General features: G+C 37.4%; 1 protein-coding gene across 1 annotated transcript in view; it reads left to right on the top strand.

Moving 5' to 3' along the window:
- Positions 1–23,511, top strand: part of LOC108707151 (transmembrane protein 132B) — a 313,445-nt gene that overhangs the window by 214,937 nt on the left and 74,997 nt on the right. The window contains exon 4 of the mRNA XM_018244182.2: positions 283–469. Within this exon, the coding sequence (XP_018099671.1) occupies positions 283–469 (187 nt within the window). The remainder of the gene's footprint in view (positions 1–282; positions 470–23,511) is intronic.

Below are 23,511 nucleotides of genomic sequence, written 5' to 3'. Positions count from 1 at the left end.
AAAAAGTGCTACTGTTTTAAAGCTGCATTCTGCCTTCTAATAAGAGAGCAATGGCAAGTACACTAATTAGAATGATTGCTTCTTTCAGACAGGTATAGAAAAAAGGCCCGTGAGTCACCTGTGATAAATTAGAGCTATTGAGGCATTGATTAGATGATTTATGCTTTGATCACTGCTGTGGAGATAGAACATCCATGCTAATTCATCACCAAGAAGATTGGCTGTTATTTATGTTTGCAGGCAGTTTATTCCGAGTGTTGACCTTTTCCCGATTTCTTTCAGCACCAATGAATCTCTGTATGAAATTCTACAAATGGACTTTGAAATGGGCCTCAGTAGTGGTCTGGCTGGGGCCCAGCAGATCACGTGGCAAGTGGAATATCCAGAAGAAGACTCGGTCAGTGAGCTGGTGATCTCTGAAATCTTTGTCAGCCAGACTTCATTTGCTGGGATTGTCCCTCTTGCCATGGTAAAACTCTTTTGTCTGTTATATGCTTTATTATTTAGTAAGTTGTTCTTTACAAAGAAAAACATGTTTAGAACAACTGAAAAAATGTTGTGACTATTTTAGTTCTTTTTGTGCTCGTTTTTTTTTTGGTAATAGTAAAACTGTGCAAAATCATTGCATACTATTTTGCTATCCTTTTGTCATTTATGCACCTTAAAGGAAAAGTAACACCAAAAAATAAAAGTGCAATTAATTGAAATATAATGTGTTGTTGCCCTGCACTGGTACAACTGGTGTGTTTGTTTCAGAAAGACTATAGTTTATATAAACAAGCTGCTGTGTATCTATGGGGCAGCCGTTCAAGCTGGAAAAGATCTATTCAATGGCTGCCCCCATGACTACATAGCAGCTTGTTTATATAAACTATAGTAGTCCTTCTGTAGCAAACAACAATTTTACTGGTGTAGGGCAACAGTACATTATATTTGAATTACTTAAAACACTTTAATTTTTTGGCATTACTGATCCTTTAATACAATATAACTCCTATAATCTAAATCCAGAAAAAACAGGTAAAGACCAGCACTAGACCAGTGAATGCTTTTTGGTTGCTATGATTTGCTGTGTTGGGAAAAAAATGCCTATCTTTAACCTCTTCTGTCTTTTTAAACAGAATATGGAAATATCAGTTCCCTAAGACAGTGGCTGGGGACTATGGCTAATTCTGTTTGGTAATGCTTCCATTTGTAGGGACTCTAAAGGCACATTTTGAAAGCCAAATATATGATTATTTCTGGCATCCTAATGATTTTAGGGTGTGAAAGTTGTCATAATGTTTAAGAAATTTTCTTTTTTTTTTTTATTCTTTATGTATTTGTTGCTTCTCGTGTTGCCTCCCCCCCACATTCTCCCTAATTGTAGCCCTGATGGGGATCTGTATTTATAGAAGAACTACATTATAAAAGGCAAGACACTTAGTCATGTTTATGAGGACAATGCTACAGTAATTCTGGACCAACATGATTACCCCATATTTATCATCAGCAATTTTTTTGTAGAAATCAATGGAACCTACTCTGCTAATAAGCAAAGCAATCACTTTTTTCCAAGAATTGCTCCAGTTTTGTCCTAATAAATACTGGATAACTGTGTTATAAATGTTTAATCATGCTAATTAGCTTAGGGTCTGGGAAACAATAATCATCTGTCAACACAGATGCATACTTTATGTAAGGCATTTACAACACAAAAATAGAAAATACAGTGGGTGGCTTTTGTATGAGAGGTGCCCAGCTTATGACTGCCTCTCTCTTTTCTGTCATGACTGCTTAGCAGGACAGGCTTTCTCCCTTAACTTTGGGCGCAAACACGTGATGCCGAGCATGGTGACGTCATCTGTATGCGTGTGAAGTGTGCGTCAAGCTAAATGATGTCATTAAAGTGCTTTGTTTACAAAAAACAATTTCTGTTTATCACTATTGCTCCTTCCTCATTGGTTCCTTGCCCTTTAAATAGTGCTCTTTCTGTTTCTTGTTTGCCAAAGCTAGCTGTTTACCCAGTACCTGCTCGAGCTTGTGTTTGCTCTTGGTCCTGTTTTATTTGACTCCGATACCTGCTGCCTGACCAGACCTCTGCCTGACCTTGACCTTGATTACTGCCTGCTCCTATTCTGTACCACGCTTCACCTCTCTAGTGCTCTGGTCCCCTGTTGTCGCTGCTGCAGAAACTTCTGGGCCCCAAAAGGGCGTCGGTGAAAACTGGAGTTGCAGGGGATCACTAAAGCCACCTAGGAGGGGTTATTGACCAGCTGCAGGGCCGGATTTACAAAGTGGGTGCCCCTTGGCCCACTGCCGTCTCTCGCCCCTGTCCCCTCCCCTTTATTCGTGCAAATTTGGACTGGAGAAATGGGGATTGGCGCACAGGAAATTTAAAAAACGATAGTATCTCCAGCCCATCCCCAGTATTTTTGAACCAATGTGGTTGGGCAGCATGCCACCCCCCCCCTAAAATCCTGCCACCCTAGGCCCGGGCCTAGGTGGCCTTTCCACAAATCCGGGCCTGACCAGTTGTTCCAAGGGTCCCTGTAAACAGACTGTTATAGAATTCTTGACTGCAGTTCATGTACCAGGGTTTCATTGGCAAATATGCTGGCTCACAGTTCCTGAAAGAGATTTGCACTGAAATGGGACAGTTAGCAGTTCCAACAAAAGAACTGTTGGCCATATCCGCCCACTATTTATTTCTTTTAATTTTTCAATTGAGAATAAAATTGCAGGCCTGCAATACTGGTCATTTAAAGCTTTGTTGGCTAGAAATAGCCAGAGAAAAATTGTATAATATTATTAATAAGTTTCTGAACAATAACAGGGATAAAATTTAAATGCCGAAATTTGCATGCAAATGAATCCATCATTGATCTTATATAAGTATAAGAGATTGAAAAACTAATCTGCATAAGGAAACTAAAGCCAGCATTATCACAAGCACTTAAATATAGGTAACATTTTATATGCTGATTTTTTTTCATGTTGAAATTACTAAATTAATTAACAATATACCAGCTTATTATGTGCTACATTGCTTCAGGGGTAATCTAGATTCCGATATATTGTTTTATTTTATAAATTATGAAGACCACGTATATTTTATGACTTTGACCATAAAGGTAGTCAATGTCAAGTTAAAAAGAAAAGCAGCGACATAGGCAGAAAGAGAGAAGAGTGAGGTTAATAAATGTGGATCTATTTAAAGTAAATGAAAGAATACAATATATAAGCTTAAGTGGAAGCTAAAGATGACACAGGGTGGCCAGTTAAAAGACATACAGTATGGTGAGGAATAACAGTGATAGGGGAGAACTTTGAAGGGAAGGAAAGATCATTACTGGGTCAGTAGTGTAAAGTTGCCATGTACAACATGTGGTCAGACACAAAAAAATAATTAGGAATGTGAGTATTAGGAGTAAATTTGAATGTTGTCACTATGTAGTATGCACTGGCACAAACTGTAACATTCACAATCTTTTTTACTTTTGGGATGAGTTGTTAAATATATAACGTTGCGACTTTGCTTTGTTTCTTTTCCACATTTCATACTTTATTTCATTCTTCCTATTTAAGCTTTTCTTCACCCACACTCTGTATAAATGTTTGTTTTAATGATCTATTAATATCTTCCAACAAATAAGTGGTATGGTTTACTTTCACAGGGTATGTGCCGTATAAAAGCACCCTTTTGTTCTGTACAAGACCCCATATATAAACGACTTAAGCTGGCCATAGATGTTGAGATTTTTAAAAGATCAGATCCTGATCGTGAGACCACGATCTTCTCAGAACGATCGTACGATCGTACGAATCTACCATCAACTAAAAAGACCAATTTACCAGTAAAACAAAGGGGAGCTGCCTGCTTGGCCCTGCAAACATAGAGAGATTGCACTGGGACCGACAAAGATTTTTTGACCTGGCCGATCAATTTCCCGACAGATGTCGGCCGAAAAATCGTAAGATGTACGATCGTTCGAATACCACTAACCGCACGATAATTTCGAAGGATCGGTCGGGCTTCCCTAAAATCGGTCGTTCGGCAAGAAGAATCGTCGCGTCTATGGGGACCTTAAGAGGCAAATTTACTAAAGTGCGAAGCAGCTAACGCTAGCACAAATTCAGTCATTTCGTTACTTTGCCATTTTACTTACAGGCACTGGCGTAAATTCGCTAGCGAAGTGGACCTACTCTAGCGCTACTTCCCACCCTTATGCCAGGTGAAGTTGCGCTATGGCGAAGGGACATCTCTACACTAATTCACTAACTTGCGCATTTTACTGAACGTTACCTCTTGCGCCAGACTTGCCTTCTCCACCTCAGACCAGGCGGAGTGCAATAGAGTCAAAAAACGCTGGCGTCTTTTCCTTTTACAAGGGTGATAGGCTGAAAAAGATCGTAAATTTTTTTGGGGTACCCTCCACCCCCCCACATTTCCATACATATGGCACCTAAACTATACAGTGGTTACATGTATAGGGCAAAATAACAACTCTATTTTATTTTATGAAGCTTTCCCAGGCTTGTGTAGTTTAATGTATTTGCTGCTACATATACGTCCATTGTACTTTAACTTGGCGTCATATGCAAATTAGGCATCGCTAGCGTAACTTTGCTTTGCTTGACGAATAAACGCTAGCGCAACTTGGCTACCTTTCGCCTCCCTGAGCGCAACTTCAGATTTTAGTGAATTAGCGGCACAGTATTTATTTTAAGTACTTAAGAAATAATACCCTGTAATTGCTAATATGGAGGGTTTTAAATGCAGCTTGCTAACGGATTAGAAGCCTATTCAATTCATGCAGGATTATATGATAGCAACATATCATAAAGAACAATTTGCATTTCTGTAAAACAACCTTATGTGGCAATTGTTCTCCAGTGCGGTTGGTTGTAAGTACTTGTGAGCAGGGTCCTGTAATCCCCCTTTTTCATCATGTAAAATGTTGGTTGGAGATATATATATATATATATATATATATATATATATATATATATATATATATATATATATATATATATATATATATATATATTGTGGCAAGCTGGCGGCTTGAACACACAACTTTTGGGGGAATTAGTCAATGGTGAGCAGGCAGCATAGGACAAAGGAGCAGAAAGACAGGGACACACAGCTTCTTCAAGGAAAACACAGGTTTATTTTCCCACTTTCCAACAAACACTGTCAATGATGCACGGACACAGGGGTGACCATTGTATCATACAAACAAAACATAAAATAAAACCTAGCCCACTGGGCACTACCTTCACACTTTGAAGCAGTCCCTGACTAGACTGGGCCCCTTGTGGACAACCAGCACAACAAATAGTTTGGCTCACCCTGTACTCACAGGACTCTCTCCCAGGTAATATTCAGCCTCCTGGCTTCCTCACTCTTTTCACAATAATCTCTGTGAGAGTCACAGGCTCCCTCTGCTTCTTGCAGTAACAGGCAGCACCCCCAGCTCCTCTGGGAGTTCCTCACACAGCAAGGTCTCCTACCTGCTGTACCCTGTTGAGAGACACACTCTCCCCTTCTAATTAACTTTAAATAGTCTTTCCACAGGACAGCTTTCCTGTGGAAGGTGAACTCCAATCTCTGGACTGGATCTGCAGAATGGAGTCCGTGGCTACTAAAGTCTTTAAACAGAGCGCTGATTCTCCCTAGTAACTCCCTTCCTGGAGCCTATCTCAGTACCTGCAGAAAATTGTGCTGGTAAATAAGGTAAATAAAGTAACATAGTACCGCAATGAACTGGAATACTTGTAAAAAAAACTAAGATTTATATATAAAATTCATATATCAAAGATATCCTTTATAAAGGCCCCAACGAGGGCCGAAACGTTGGCATACACGAGTGATGTGTCAATAAATTTGTTTGACAAAACTGCTTTAGTGCTGGTTCATTTTGAAATCTCTACCATAAGCCTGTACAGTAAGTACCCCAGGATTACATGCTAGCTTCAACGAGGACTGAAAATGTAAAAAGGTAATTTTTAACAGAAAGGTCATGCATAAGATTGACGATTGCACTACAGGTTACTAAAAAAAATACTTTCAATTGCCCAATTATTTATTTAGCATAGCTTTGTGGTCAAATTACAGTATTAAGTATAAGTACATTATCCTTTATTGTTGTGTTACAATGAACACGCATTTTTCCAGTTTAGTATGTGAAATTGGACTTGTCTGGAGAACACAATTCCCACATTTGTTGGAAAGCCTGCACAATTAAGCCGCAGCTGATATTTCATTGTTATATAACAAAATAGGACTTCTTGTAGAGATACGAATCTGCGGTTTCTGTGCATGTTTGCTTCTTATCACGAGCTGAATAGAATTCTAGACCTTGGCAACAAACCATTCAAGCATTAATAAGAAAGGCTTTTTATTTGACATGAAAAAGTGTGTTCTTCACAGTCAAAAACTACAATTTACCTTTCATTAAATGGTAAAAATAGAGTGAGCCATCATTCACAGAAACTGTCCAGCAAAGAGCATGTTTCCCTTGTGAATATTAACTGTTTACTGCAGACATAAAAGTGAATGTAGTGTGGCTATTCTGTAGGGTCCCCCCCACATCCCCACATTGCTCATGTGATGTGTGTAGGAAAGGAAATTATTACTTATTATAAATTGAAATTACTTATGACTTGAAACCAATTATTAGTACGTTTTGATATATTTACTGTAGGCATAAAAGTATATCCCTGATTTGTTTGTTATGCCTAACTGTACTGCTTCACCCAATGTTAATGTTTGAGCTTCATTGGGCAAATAATGTTAAATAGAGAAGTACTGCAACTAAATCCAACAAAAATGCATCCCTTTATAAGAAGTTGGGTTTGTATTCCAACCATTACTGTATATTCTTTAAGTGAGTTCTGTGATGTCCACATCACAGAGCAATGCATTGCTGATTGCTATGACAATAAAGTAATGACTTTGTAAATGCCAAACATTGGGCCTTGGGGGCATTCAAAGGGAAATCCATCCCCGATAACATTGTTAAATCAGCACCGGTTTTGAGGCCACTGGGAGCAACATCCAAGGAGTTGGGGAGCAACATGTTGTTTACAAGCTGCTGGTTGGGGATCACTGCCCTAATATATAAGTGTCAGGTAGAAGAGAACTTCCCACTTACAACTGCACAGTTTGTTTAAATTCCTGTTCCCCATGATCAAACATTGGGAGGTGTATTAGGGTTATTATTTTTGTTTTGGGCCTTTCATATTTTCTCATTTTAAAAAGTAACAAAACTCTTAACTTTCTAAAATGCAAATGCAGCACAAAACAAACACAAATCTAAATTAAGTTTCGTATCACAACTCTTGTTGGTTTTATATTTGTATTAACTTGCGTTTTTTAACAAGCTCGTATGCAAGCTACACATAGTATTTTAAACCTAAAAATTGCATGCAGCTGTCACCAGTTTTACTCATTATGATCTAAAATATAGGTTTTAATGATTGAGGTTTGTATCCAGATGATACAGTATCGTCTTTCAATGTAAACTAATCCCATCCCTCATTTACCCTTGATTAATGCTTTGTTAATTCTTTGCATATCAGCATGCTCTTGGTATTGTGCAAAATGCTCCATCAGAGAAGCTCATCCAGCTGTTTAAGAATTCTCAGTCAGATGGCACTTTACAGAAATATATCTCCGCTTGTCTCACTTGGATCAATTCTGACCCTGATGTTGACCTCTCCGAGCCATTCTGCATTACTTATGGGAATGTTTCTATGCTAGAAAGTCATTGTAACTTACATTTATGGATTTACCACAGTCTGCTTTTGAAAAAGGCAGTTTTTCCTATTCTTATACTGCTATTTATAAGTCCTTCAAGTTTTGGTTGAAAAAATTACATTTCCTGGACAAACAATTTAGAATTAACTTTTATTCAGTGACAGTGGTTTCCTATTGGTCAGGACATATGTGTGTAAGCTGTGGTACTAGGGCAATGGAAAACATCACAAAACACCTGGAGGTGACCTGTCATCTTAAGAAATAATTCCAAATCCTATTTTATGACATTGGTCAAGCAACATAAACTTCACTAACACTATAAAATTAGTTAAGTATTATTTTGGTTTTTTTTAAGTCTTGGAATTCACAATCTCATCAAGTGGCAGCCACAATTTTGTGGACACTGTTATTAAGACAAGCTTGGCAGTATTCTAGAATCTTGTTTATGCACCAGAATGGGGCATCTGATGTCTATGCTATGCACTGGTTTCACAATTAGATGATGAGGACAGAGGGGGATGTGATGAGTGCAGAATGGAAAGTATATGTAATTACCTGTGCCGCAACTATGCCTAAGGCATAGAGCTGGGGGCAGGATATATATATATTGAGACTTTTAAACCAGTTTATAACAGCTATGAATGTTTTAATAAAAAAAAAAAAGGGTTTAATATGAAAAGGACTTTTCCTTTACAGCTTATTATGGGGCAGATTCACTAACGGGCGAATTTTCGCCATCGTCCTCTTCGCACCCATCACACCACTTTGCCGCAAAATGCGCTACGAATACCACTAAAATGCGAAGTTTCGTTCCAGCGTCGAATGCTGGCGACTTTACGATACCATTACTTCAGCTGTGCAAGCATTTCATAGCGAAGATGCTCTAGCATTCAGTTGTGCCTAGCAAAACTCCGCTAGTGATCTTGCGCTTAGGTCAATTTGCATAGGGTGGGAAATTTAAAGTTGTATGGACCAGATAGCTGCTGAAATTGCATTGTAGAGAGCTGCTGATAAAAATCTAAATAACTGGAAAAAAAATAAGACCAATTACAAATTGTCTTAGAATATCATTGTCTACATGATAGTAATAGTAAATTTAAAGGTAATTAAGTAGAACAGTGTGTTATTGTTATAGCATCTGTTTAGGTGTTGTTAGGTATATGTTTCAATTATTTACATTCCAACATGCATCTCTAATGCATGTTACTTTTACACTGCCGGCCACATGGAAAGGGAAATTAAAGGAATTGTTCAGTATAAAAATAAAAACTGGCTAAATAGATAGGCTGTGCAAAATAAAAAATGTTTCTAATATATGAAGTTAGGCAAAAATGTAATGTATAAAGGCTGGAGTGACTGGATGAGTAACATAACAGAACACTACTTCCTGCTTTTCAGCTCTCTTGGTCTCCACTAACTGGTTGCCCTGGTGACCAAGCAATAACCAATCAGTGACTTGAGGGGGGGGCACATGGCTCATAACTGTTGCTTTTACTATCTGAGCTGCGTGCTGAGGATCAATTGCAAACCCACTGTCCCATGTGGCCCCCTTCAAGTCACTGACTAACTCAGAGTTAGAGAGCTGAAAAGCAGGAAGTCATGTTCTGGCTATTATGTTACACATCCAGTCACTCCAGCCTTTATACATTAAATTTTTGCCTAACTAACTATTATAAACATTTCTTATTTTGCAGAGCCTAGTAGTTAGTTAGGCAAAAATGTAATGTATAAAGACTGGAGTGACTGGATGTGTAACATAATAGCCAGAACATGACTTCCTGCTTTTCAGCTCTCTAACTCTGAGTTAAGTCAGCGACTTGAAGGGGGCCACATGGGACATATATGTTCAGTGATCCACAGCACACAGCTCAGATAGTAAAAGCAACAGTTATGAGCCATGTGGCCCCCCCTCAAGTCACTGATTGGTTATTGCTTGGTCACCAGGGTAACCAGTCAGTGGAAACCAAGAGAGCTGAAATGCAGGAAGTAATGTTCTAGCTATTATGTTACTCATCCAGTCACTCCAGCTGTTATACATTACATTTTTGCCTAACTAACTATATTAGAAACATGTTTTATTTTGCACAGCCTATCTATTTACCCAGTTTTTGTTTTTACACTGAACAGTTTGTTTAAATTTACTCTACTCTGAGAAAGAAGAAAAAATAAAAAGCAATTGGAAAAATAAATAATTTTAATAAGGCATTATTTTTTTTGAAGGTGAAGTACCTATTTAATACATACACAATGACTATAACAGAATCCGGTTGTTTGCTCATTGCAGTTTGTATTTTTGATGGATAGGACTTAGTATAGAACAAGTGCCTGATTTATTCATGCAGAGTGCCATATGCAGTTCTCCAATGAAACACGCACTTGGGACACATCTATTCTTTTTAATAAACAAGACAGGGAGCTAATCTTTTCTGTATTAGATGATGGCAAAAAAGATGACTTGCACAGATATGCTTTCCTGCAGTACGTGACAATATGTTTCACTATTTTCGGGGTATTTTTGTCAATGTTTGCATACCAGGCTGCACAGGAGTTAATGAAAAATGATTGATAATAAAACAGCTACAGTTCTGCACCAGAGAATTGAATTGTACTTGTGGAATATTTATGACCAGGTAGCAATAAAGTGAAACAAAGTGAAAGCCGGAACAACTAATTATAGCATGGGTCATGGCATAAAGCTCCCAGCTGCAAATACAAGGTCTTCTGTGGCTTGTTTGTGTTGGAGGAGCATTACTAATCTGCTAGTGGGAGCCCAAGGCATATTTTTTTAATCTATTTTATAATGCAGAACAGCCATTAAAGTTTGTCACGTTAATTGTTTACACAATTGGCACTGTGGTAACGCAAATGCTAGTGGGAGCACCTTCACACTGGAACATCGAAAACAGAAAAGCTGATATATCAAATCTGTAGAGTTACCTGTTCTACTGTCAGCTATACAATCTGTAAATGTTTTAAAATGTGCATGTGCAGAATAATATGCCATGGGAACATAATATACTATGTACATAAAGAATCAAGTACAGGTAAGGTATCCGTTATCCAGAAACCCGCTCAGAGTTACAGAATGGTCATCTCCCATAGACTCCATTTTATCCAAATAATCCAAATTTTAAAAAATGATTTCCTTTTTCTCTGTATTAATTAAAAAGTAGCTTGTACTTGATCCAAACTAAGATATAATTAATTCTTATTGGAAGCAAAACCAGCCTATTGGGTTTATTTAACGTTTTAAAGGATTTTATAGTAAAATTAAGATCCAAATTATGGAAAGATCCATTATCGGAAGACCCCAGGTCCCTACCATTCTGAATAACAGGTCCCATACCTGTAGTATGTAAATACTTGCATAATAATTACCAACAAGACAAAATGCAGCATGTTAATAATTATAGGGATGCTTCCATGTAGTTTATTTATTTAAGTTACAGAAACTGATACACAAACTGCCAAATAGGTAACAACTATTTACGGATATAGCCTGGGAAAGGTAAGTAACACAGCAGCATAGGGCTGGTCTACTTTCTTCCCAGGCTTCCCTACAAACAAGACAAAATTAAGCATGTTAATAATTATAGGGATGCTTTCATGTAGTTTATTTATATAGTGAGTTACAGAAACAGTAGACTGGCAAAGATAAGTTAGATAGCAGCATAGGGCTGGTCTACTTTCTTCCCAGGCTGGTGATTTATTTTTCGAAGGAACACTGGCCTGGGGAAAAAACTTTATTGAATTCCCTGTGGGTTCCAAAAATACAAATGATAGTGATACTGGAAGGAACAAATAACATCTACCAAATTCATGCTTATTTAGATTTCTGTAATTATCCCCATTAAAACACTTGGGGGCAGATTTTTTAAAGGGCGAAATGGCTAATGCAACAACTTTCAGCAGAAATCACATCCGCCAATTCATTAACAGGCGCAGGCATCAATTCGCTAGCATAAGAGATCGGCTGTATCGTTCGTTCACATTCTATTGCCAGACGACTTTTCGCTCTGGCGAATGGTCGTTAATCTGCAAACTCCGTAAAGTGCGGATTTTACAGCACCTTAACTCTTTTGACCTAAGCGCAAGATCACTAGCGAATTTTCGCTAGGCACAAACGAACGCTAGCACATCTTCGCTATGAAATGCTCGCACTGCCGAAGTAATGCTAGCGAAAAGTCGCCAGTATTCAGCACCCAGGGCACAACTTCGCAAATGAGTGAATTAGCATAGCGGTAGCGAATTTGTGCCTGGTGAAATGCAGTCGCTGGCGACAATTCACCAAAATCTACCCCTTAGTATCTAGGTATGAAACAGCTGATTTGACAACTCTGCATAGTAAACCAAACCCACAATTAATGGCAAAGTGGGAAGTGATTCACTAAGCATTAGTGGTACTGTATAATGAAAAATGTAGTCACCCAAATGAAGTGTGTAGTGACACCCAAAGATGTGAGGAGCTGCAGAAAATATCTAAACTGGCAATACATTTTTTATATAAGGGTAAGATCCAAATCACCTAAGTAACCAGCAGAGTTTTGAATGAGAGAGTGGAAGATGAATAGGAGATGGCCTGATTAGGAAATAAGATATAAAAATTAACAATAACTAAGAAATTGTAGCCACAAAACTAGTTTTTTTTTTTGCCACCATGGTCAGCAATTCCTGTTCAAAAGCTGGAATTAGGCAAAAGAAGAAACAATTTAAAAAATTTTTTTAAAAAAGTGAAGACCAGTTAAGAAGTTGCTAAGAATATGGAGTTCAATAACCTATTAAAAATTAGCATAAAGGTGCACTACCCCTTTAATAGAAAAGAGAAAGGAACATTTAGTTAGGGTGTTGGCTGGGGCCACAAAGAGCCAGTCACTGCAGTTTATAGCATACATTTGACTGGATTTAGCTGCAAACGATACATAACATGAATAATACATTTACTTCACAAACAGTGGCTAAAAAGTGGTTTAAATGGGAATGTGCGACATGACATTTTTTAAATAGTCTATCAAGGTCATTAATATTTATAACGCATCACCAATATATCCATTGTCTGGCCAATCCATCAAAGTGTTTTGAGTTTTTTTGGCAGGTTTGTAATCCATTTGTGTTCTGTGCTAGAACACTCGCTGTTAATGTGACAGTAGGAACATTGTGTGTGTGTTGATATTTTCGCTTCTGGATTGTGCTTTGAAAAGATCTGGACATTTTCATGTAATTGACTGTAAGAACTTTTCAACAAATAAATGCTTTGTAAGTAGGCTGGAAAGAGATTTGATTACTTAAATAGCAGGCTTTGATTAAAACCCATTGCAAAGCGTGAAATGTCATTATTGCTGCATTCGGTGTAGGGTAGTGGATCATTATTTAGGAAGTTGAAAAAGCAGAGTTTAAATTCATATAAGTGAATATTTTGCAATGCTCTGAAATGTACCCACATTATTTATATTATTTCTGGTTCTGACTCTTGAAACTATTAAGCAAAGTCAGTTATCCTATAGGTATGGCCTCTTCTACATTGCTTTAGGAATCAGAACAAGTAAACAATAAAGCAGAGAATATAAACAACCAGGCAGAAACTACTTTCAAGAACATTTACAAATAACATTAAAATCACTGAAAATGTTGCTTAAAATTTGCTTTATTTTCATTATGCAAAAACAGTGTTTGTGTGGAGATCCAGTTTTCAGTAGTTAGTGAATTTGTCCCTAGGTGGGTTATGTATTATAAGACACTAATGAATTGTGACATTTTACGGTTTTCTACCTTTCTACTCACAATGTTAAAAAGCTTGAATGTCTGTTTATTTATTTAACAAATCCAAATCTAAAAACCTTGATTGAATAGAATTGTTAAAAAAAACCTTAAACATTCTAATTTGTGAGTTAACAAGCTCAAAAAAGCGAAAACTTGAATTTTGCCTAGGACAAGTGCCATTGACTTTTACATGAACAAGCTTTTAGATGCCTACGCTTCGATGGAGTTTTTTAAGCTTGTTATGCTTAATAAATACCAAGCATTCAAGTTTTTAAAAATAAAGTTTGAATTTGTGAGTCTTTGTGCAAAATAATTAGATTTGTGGCAAATATTCAAATTCAAAAGTTGATAAATCACCACCAGGAGCAGTAACCTAAAAGCTAAAAAGCAAATATCACATTGGTTGCTATGGGTGGCTGCTCCCGAGGAAACTTAGTGCCTTTTATTACATATGGGGGTTGGGATTGACTATGTTGAACAAAAATTGAATCCCCCCTCAGCTCAAATGATAAATTGAACACCCCCAGATTGAAATAAGGCCACATAGGGGATGCAATAAAAAGACTAATGTGTAATGTTCTGTGCTCCCCATGAGTGCAACACAAGGCTTTATTAATGAGTTGAGAGAGGGGCTGTCACAAAGGCAGTTTGCTCTTGCATTTTCCCCAGTAGAAGCTGACGAACTGAGCAGCAATTTTCTCTAGAGTTAAAATCTGAAAGCTACTATTTGAACGATCTGTCCTGTCTCTGAACATTATCAGCTTCGAAGGTAGTTAAGGTGAAGGATTGGCATAATAGCAACCAAATTGCCAGGGGTGAAATATTAACCTAACTTAAAACAAGATGCACTGAATACAAAAATATGTTTATCTTAACCACCACTGTTGTGTAAATACAGTATGTTCACTTTCTTATACAGATATTTGCTAACAAGATTCTGCCCTCATTAGACAGTCCTGGAACATCCTACAATCACTTCTGTGTGTGATTTTTGAGATGCATTGCTGGATAAGAAGCTGTTTCAAGAGTGGGCGATACACTGCGAGTGGGAAATAATTCAAGGCAACGCCTCGTAAATCCATGACGAATGTCTGCCTTTACAAGACTTACACAGGGTTCATTAGGTGACGAATGACATTTAATAAAGAAAAGGTTATCTAGTAGGCCAAAAGGCGTGAAATCAATCAGAAAGAACCAGTTTAAAGGCTATTGCAGGTTGTTCATTGACAGATATATGATTTGCCTGTGGTGTCCCAAAAGTAATGCTACATTTAACTTGAAAAGAATTAGTTTGGGAAAAGAGAGACATTTTTAGTGAAGCCAATAGAGTTTCCTGGGTTATGTGCTTTTAAAATGCTAGTGTTTAAAATACTCTAGTGATATACTGTATATTTGCTTACTATTTCACTGCACCAGCCAACAAAGGCCTAAACATAGTACTGTTTGGTTGGGGGTATTCTAGTATTCTAGGGATCACCAAGCTGCACTGAGCTTTCACAGTAATACGAAATGCCACAAGTGCACCTTAGTAACTGAGAGTTGCAGGTAGTGCTGCTTTTGTTGGCAACAAAGGAAATACTACTTGGGCAGGTGCCCAATGTATCCTCCCCACACAGTAGAGTCTTGCAGGGGTGCAATTGGAAGGACCCGTGCCTGACCCATATCCGCTGGCCCCTAACCTTAGCCGCCACCCAATACATCCCCCTACCCAGAGCCAGTACCCTACTTGGACCCTATAAGTCAAACTTACCTTCCGACACAGGACCCGCAAAGCCGGAAGTGACATCATCGTAGACTGAAAGTGGCATCACTCTACCACACATTCATTCGGAAAGCTACAAAAAAGTTGACCTGACTGCATTGTGGATATTCCACGGGTACCCGACCCAATACGGGACCACACAGCACCCACTTCCTGATCTGCATGCATACCCCCATGCACAGTCAACACATCAATATCTTTATCTACAACACTCCCCTGCCACAGCACTCCCTCCGATGGCTACCCACTGACACACTCCAGACCTCCCAACACACCCAGAAAATGACCTGCTTCCGAAACATACATTAAAATCAGATTAATTTCAAGGTACTGTTTGAACCTCTAGTCTCATTGCCCACAAATATTTGTAGGGTTTGTCTTCCCTGTTGTTACTCCCTTCGGCCAAATTGTACAATACTGTGTCAAAAAGTCAGACAAAAAGACAACGTATAAAATATTATTACAGTTATGGGATCTATTACCCAGAAACATGTTTTCCAAAATATCTAGAAAGCTCTGAAATACAGGAAGTCCTCGGAAAGTCAATTTTAAGCAAGTAATTCTGCAGTTTCTCTGCAATAATAAAACATTACCTTGCACTTGTGGGTGGATACGCTGCATATTGGTGGCGAAATCATCCTGTTGTTTCTTTTAAATGTCTTTGTAGTTAGTAGGCTTAAGGTATGAACATCCAAATGATGGTGCATCACTTTATCTGAAACCCCCCTTTCTAAGCATTCCAGAAAACAGATCCCATACCTGACTTAAAAATTGTAGTGTTGGGTTCTTCTTTTCAGTGTGTCTGCATTAATTCAGTCTTTAAACTGAGGGGTTTATTTTGAACCTATGTCTGATTATTGCTACATATAACCATGTCAGCTCCTTCTGCACAGACAGCATCTTCAGCCTTTCACTGCAGTGCAATCATTATAATGAGCTGGGGGGTGAGTAAGTGCTGCGACTAGAGTCTTTTTACACCTAATGACTAGAGTGAATGTTGTGCACTTGATTAAGAAAGGTAATGCGTTGCCTGCCTATCATCGATGTCTAACATAAGTGCGCATAATGATAAATGGAGTGCCAAAACACAGAGTTGATCTCATATTCAAATTGATATATTGAATGAAATACACAATTAGAATGTATTACCATGTCATATTCAAATTGCACACAGCTTTATACAGTCAAATTGGATATCTTAAAGAAAGTTGCGCAAACTTGACTTGTCTTTAATTGTATGAATGCCGTTGACTTTGTTTTGCAACTCATCTTACATGAGTTTCCCCAGGTAAGGTGCCCTGGGGAAATTCAAATACATTTTTATATTCTTTATAAATATGAACTTTGTCCATTTGTGGCTTTGTGTGTTTTGCATATGGTCGTTGTTTCTATGTGCATGTGGACACGGTATGACAACTACTAAAGCTGGCCATAGATGTTGAGATTTTTAAAAGATCAGATCCTGATCGTGAGACCACGATTTTCTCAGAATGATCGTACGATCATACGAATTGACCATCAACTAAAAAGACCAATTTGCCAGGAAAACAAAGGGGAGCTGCCTGCTTGGCCCTGCAAACATAGATAGATTGCACTGGGACCGATAAAGATTTTTTAACCTGGCTGATCAATTTCAGACAGATGTCGGGTGAAAAATCGTAAGGTGGTTGATCGTTCGAATCCCACTAACCGCACAATAATTTCGAAGGATTGGTTAGACTTCGCTAAAACTGGTCGTTCGGCAAGAAGAATCGTCGCGTCTATGGGGAGCTTTAGTTTAGAAGACCCCTGGAGTGCAGTGGCCCTTTGTATCTCCTTGCAGTGTTATTTCATGTTACTATTTATTATTAATGTAAACATGGAGTGCAGTAACATTTTTCAGTAACCATCCTTTCATCTGTGAGGAAGACAACAACTATTGTCTTTCTTAAGCTTTATAGCATGCTCAATGTTTATGGACTGCTTCCTTCTTTACATGCATTTCCATTGAATGTTCTTTTTCTTCCCAAAGACATATCCTTTCTATGTGGTTCCATATGGGAAAAAAATGTATTCAGATGCTAATTGGGATTGTGTTGTGGGCATCTTTAATTGAGAAGGATTTGGAGACTATTGTAGATAATAGACTTTGCAACTCTAGGCAGTGTATGCTAAAGCTCATCTTGATTATGTAATGCAGTTTTCAGTGCCAGTTCATAAGTGATAACACATTACAAACACCTGTATGTTAAAAAGCAATATAAACAAATATCAGAGGAAATAAATATTCAACAAGAGATCAACAATTTAGAATGAAGGAAAAGCATTTCGTAAAGGCTAGTGAAGCTGTAAAAGATATGTGCCTTGTAAAATCATGGTTGCAGAGTACCTCAATACCTATAAGGGAGGGTATGAATGTCTTTGTGATCAGGCAACATATACAAGACAAAGAGGGGGCAAACTTGTTAAAGATTAAAATGGGAAACCAGCAGCATAGCAGGACGTTAAAATTTTCTTGCAATTTATTAACACTTTCCTGATCACTGGGAATGTTTTCCTGACAGCTGGGGAAGTTTTCACGTATTGACACGTTTGTCAAAGCAGATACATATGTCAATTTGTTAGAATGTGTTAGACTTGAAGGAGAAGAAAAGTGTAAATCACTGGAGGTGTTAAATGCTGGGTACTCCAGGTGATTGTAATCACTTAGCTGTTATCCCAGTCAGTGTTCATGTTAGCAGAAAACTGCCCCAGCCCAGGGTACAAATGCACAAGCACCACATAGCAATCATCTTCTTCCTTTTTCAAATGAAGTATGATTTTTGGCACTCCCAGAAGTTCCAGTGCCACCTCTGCATACCCTGCTTAACATGCAGTCTCTTCTTTGTCACAAATTATTCTTCTGAACTCACCCTGAATAAATGTCTTTCATGCGATGCCCTTTATGCATTTATCTATTGTTGATAAATAAACTAGGCTTTGCAAATGCAATCTAATTTTTATTTTAGTGATTTTTTTAAAAACAATACATAAATCAATGTCAAAAAATTAAAAAAAAAAAAAAACTTAACTGAATAAAATATTTCTTATTACAATCAAATGAGCGTTAGCCACAGAATTGTGCCAACTTTGTGTAACTTAATACTCCAGAATTACCTTATTTCCTTTTACATAAGCATCACCTCTGACTTTCAGGCGTAGCTTTTTATTTTGTATAGAAAGCTACTGAATTTGTTAGTGTAAAGGTCTAGTGATAAGGTGTGCACAAGAAAAACCAACAAGCCCTGTCACATGCGATAGACCTCATACTCTTGGCATGGGCAAGGCCGATGTCATTACAGTTGGGAAAACTACTGACATATGTCAGTCCCTTCACTCCCCGGGGTGCAGGTGTCTGAAATAAATCTGCTGGAATAACTGTGGAAATCACTTCTGTATAATGAGGAGCTTGTTTTGTCTGCATATGACCTTCTCTGTTACAGTTGAAGCACAGAAAGTTAAATGAGACTCATCAGCACCATGGACAGCACAAAGCCTGGAAATAGAGATTTACACTGAATTCGGAAGGGGGAAAAAAACTAATTTTTTATTCATGAACCTTCCTTATCAAGGATGTTGTTCTTCATCTGTTAACAAACTACATATCCCGGCATTCACAGGAAGATGCTGATTTTCAATTCTGCTCAAATTCTGCTAGAGTTCATGAATTAGTGAGGCGCTAAAGAAGTCCAACATGCTCTCAGTCAATGCATGATTCAGGCTATATATATATAATCCTTTAACTACTTCTAGTAGTTTAGTAGTTAGTGCCCAGTTCTCAGACTAAAAATTGTTCAATAATGAATTCTAAATAACGATCCAAATGTTGTGTACTTTATCATACAAGATTACCTGAATGTGGTTATCAAAGAGTGAATTTAATCAAGGTTTTTAGCTTTTTTATGACATTCTGGCTTCCCGAGGCCACCGATTCACTTAACTCACAAAATCCAGGCAGTTGATTTCTTGACCAACTGTATGGCAGCTTATGCTTGTATGCATAAACATGGCAAAGTTTATGTAAATAGGTTTCCTGTGTAGATCATCCTATCTTACATTTAGAGAAAAAATTTATAACACACTACAGATATGAGATCCGTTATCTGGATACCCATTATCTAGAAAGCTCAGAATCAATTGTCTCCCATAGACTCCATTATAATCAAATAATCCAAATTGTTAAAAATGATTTCCTTTTTCTCTGTAATAATAAAACAGAACCTTGTACATGATCCAAACAAAGACACAATTAATTCTTATAGGAAGCAACCCCAGTTTATTGAGTTTAATGTTTACATGATTTTCTAGTAGACTTTTTGTATGAAATTACATAGATCCAGTATCCGGAAAACCCAGGTCCCGAGCATTCTGGACAACAGGTCCCATACCTGTACTATAATAACCTTTATTTTCTCAGGACAAGACTAAACTGATAAATAGTTTTATGCAGGTCACAGGAGGTACCATATCTGCTAACAGGACTGACCATTGATTATTATAGAAAGTCATGTTAATGATATCTATTGCCAAATATACCTGTATGCCTGTCACTTAGAACTGAGATTCAGAAAATGCAAATTAATGTTGTTTTAAACATGGCCCAGGAATGCGATAAGGAAAGGCTTTCAGGAAATGTAATGAAATGTCTTCATTAAGTTGAGTTCATGGATGTTTTCAGTAGGATCGGAGTTAGGAGACAGTTAAGTTTTAGGACAGTGAAGGCCTTGTCTTGAGTGAATGACCTTGAGTGAAATCACAGATATAAAACCAATGTGCTCTCAGCACCTAAGAACAGTCTCTGACTTGGAGGGGTGTTGTTAATCAATATCAAATTGAAGCCCACAGGTTAAACATCCTTGACATAATCTCTAAAAAAATGTGTGTACTATGCAATGCCTTAATTACAAGTAAATTTGTACTTTTAACTAGGACAGTTTTGATCATAGGTCCGCTCAGAGGGAGATGCCCTCCTATAATAACCCAGCTGTGTTCCCCCAACTGAACAAATTGTGAGTGTTCAGGTATAAATGAGTGCAGTTGTGCACCACCGTTAGAAGTAGTGTGGTAGAACAAATCTGCCACAGAGAATGGATTCTGCTTTGTCCTTCAGCAAGATTATCTTGTGAAAACCACTCTGTGCAGCCCTAATGATGATTCACAAGGGAAGGCAGGCAGCCTTTTTCATTTGATTATCTTGTCTTTGTAGAATTGATATAAAGTAACTTTTAAGCCAATCACAATGGAGAGCTTGCCAACACAACATTCTCCTGTGACAGAACAAGATTGAAGGCAGTGTCTAGAGAGCTAGGAAGAAGTGCATTCTGCACAGACACAAATGTTTTTTTTTCTTTTAAATGATCTCCTTGGATGCTTTAAAGGGCAGCAATGTTTAAGAGATGCCAGGAATGCACTTAACAATTTGTGTATCTTGTTTAAATGTTCTTCTTTTCAGAATATCTGTGCAATAGGAAGAGCTTGGCTCCATTTGAGCTTTCTGTATACACACAGGGTCAGGCAAACTTCAGTACTCAATATTTCTTACTTTATGAACTTTACCTTGAAAGCAAGCTATGAATCATAACCCCCCCCCCAAAAATAAGGTTATTTCTTATCTGTGCCATGTGTCAGACAAAATGTATTTCCTCCTACTGTGTAAGAATAGAAGCCTTTAACACACAGACAGTGATTTTAGATAGTAATACAATGTATTTGCTGGCAGTAAATGGAACTAGATAGTTGGAGCATTGTATAAAATCAACAGGCATTTTTCTTGGCGTTGCGGGCGGGTGGTCCAACAATACACACCAAAATGAATGCTTGAGCATCTGGTATTGTTTGGTTATTGCTGTGTTTTGGGGGTTTTCTTGTTTGTTATGACAGTAAGCAAGCAATTACAGCAACGTTATCAAAACATAACCCAAACAGGATTAGTTTTAGGCCACAGCACAATTTTTTTTTAAAATCTAGATCTGCTCATTCAAGTGTTATTCACAGGATAAGAAAATGGGACTTCGTATTTCAGATATTCAGATATAGGACATTTAAAGCATAGGATAAGCCTTTAATTATAAGGCTTTTATTCTTTTAAAAACCATACAGATTTTGCATTGTTTGATTATTTATTTCCTTTTCTTGTACCTATTGTGCTAAGTGTGACTAAACCTGCTGAAAAGGCCATATCCCAAACTGAATTCTGGATTCGGTGAATCCCTAGTGCAAAATGTAAATTATATGCCCTGGTGACATACTATTAAAATACTGCATTATTGCGCTCATGCCATGTTTGGGTGTTGCAGATTTTTATAAAACACATGAAAGTGCATTTAACTGGTAAATCGATAATAGTCATAAGACTCTAACTAAGCGAGTGCTGGATTAGTTATCTGTGTATATTGCAGTATAGCTGTACTATATTACAACAGATATATTTTTTATTAGTATTTTTTAGCAATGTATTTTTACCAGTGTTTTTGTGCCACAACATACTGCTCCCCGATCCACAAAGATTTAAATGTTCTGCTGGAAAATCCATCCAGTATCGTCTGACCTATAGATACACTCTAAGACTAGAGTATTGTTTGAGGTGTCATTTATCATTGGTTTACCTTTATAAGAATATTAACGTCAAATAAATGTTGAAATATATAATGTGTAGCCTTAATGATGTAATAAATGGAGGTCATAGTTTTCAGTACTTAGGACTGTAATAATACCCATAACTGAACTAGAGTTAAACCATTACTAAAATATTTCCAATACCTCCATGTAAAAGTCTCATTCAGATTTTTTTAGTGCGTCCAAACTGCTAGTAATATCTATCTAGGTGAGCATAGGACATTTCCTTTGGTTACAACATAGATGCGGAACCTACCAACCTCTAGCTGTTGTGCAGCTCCTATCCTTTCACTGACTGATGAATGTTTGTAGGTACAGGAATTTGTTACTCCATCAACCACTGGAAAGCTACTTATTATGTGCTCAATGCCATCAATTCTCACCAAATGCTAATTTTCTCCATTAATTGTTGTTATTATTCACGTGTGCAGCACTTCCCAGACTGAACTAAGTTTCTACATTAACTCTGTTTCTACTTTCAGTGAAAATAGCCATTGGCTTTTTGATTCTAGAACAGTTTTACTGTTCTAGAATCAATATTTTCAACAAAAAAATCTTTTCTTCCACAGATCCATTTTTCTTCCTATTTATCGATTTATCCTTGCTTCTTTCTGAGAGCTAAAATAAATTCAGACGACAAAACTCAGAAAATAGATGGCACTTCTGGACAGAATTTATTTTAGCAAAACTGCTGGAAAGGGCCTAACGCGTTTCGGGATCAAGTCCCTTAAGCATAGCCTACTATTTGCTGAGTTTTGTCGTTTGGGAACAGTGGGGACACTGAGAACTGAACACCTGGCCAGGGGAAAACAGCAGTGAGCTTGAGCGGTCTTTTTTTTGTTTTTTTTTACTAAAAGAAATTCAGTACTTAAATATTCAAAGATACTTGAAATCGAATGGCACACATCATGGTTTTAATGTAAATATTTTTATCACTACACTTTTTTCATGAATTCTGAATTTTCTTTACCTTTAAGGTAATTGTAGCTATATTCACATGAATATTTTCCAACTTGAGAAAATTCAAATAACAAAAAAATAATGAAAGGCTGAATCTGGCTGAAACGTACTTCATTTCAATCCCATTTGGGAGTAGCTTGCGTTATAACTCTTTAGACAAGCTCAAGTACATACTTAATTGATTTGCCCCAATCTTCAAATATTGAAAAATATATAGTTTTGACACAGATCCACCATTTCATAAATGTATATGGAATAAATGCATGCATTATTAGAAATGTTCATTCAATAGACTTATTAACAGTGCTGTTAGCCACTTTATAGTGCAGATGTGTTGAAAACTTTAAATGAAAGGTAAATTAATTGGCTGCTGTTTTTGTTCCTTTGTTTCACACCAAGCTGAGCTTTAACAAAAGAGAAGAACTTTTTCTATTCGACTGACCTTCCTTTATAAAGCTAGGGCCATTAACAACTGATACATTTTACCCAAATAATGCGGCTTGTTTATAAAAGCATGGATGAAGTTGAAGCGGACAGCAGGTATTCAAATCCTTATCTTCTCGCCTGCCAAGCTGCTTATTCACATTTTTTAGTTTGTCCAAACCAATGAGGTGGCAAACATTTACACCATCCCTGCAAAGAGCTTTTTCATATT

The sequence above is a fragment of the Xenopus laevis genome, chromosome 1S (genome assembly GCF_017654675.1).
Source record: "Xenopus laevis strain J_2021 chromosome 1S, Xenopus_laevis_v10.1, whole genome shotgun sequence".
Taxonomy (NCBI): domain Eukaryota; kingdom Metazoa; phylum Chordata; class Amphibia; order Anura; family Pipidae; genus Xenopus; species Xenopus laevis.
The sequence above is the reverse complement of the archived record's forward strand: the minus strand, read 5'-3'. Positions and strand labels throughout refer to the sequence as shown.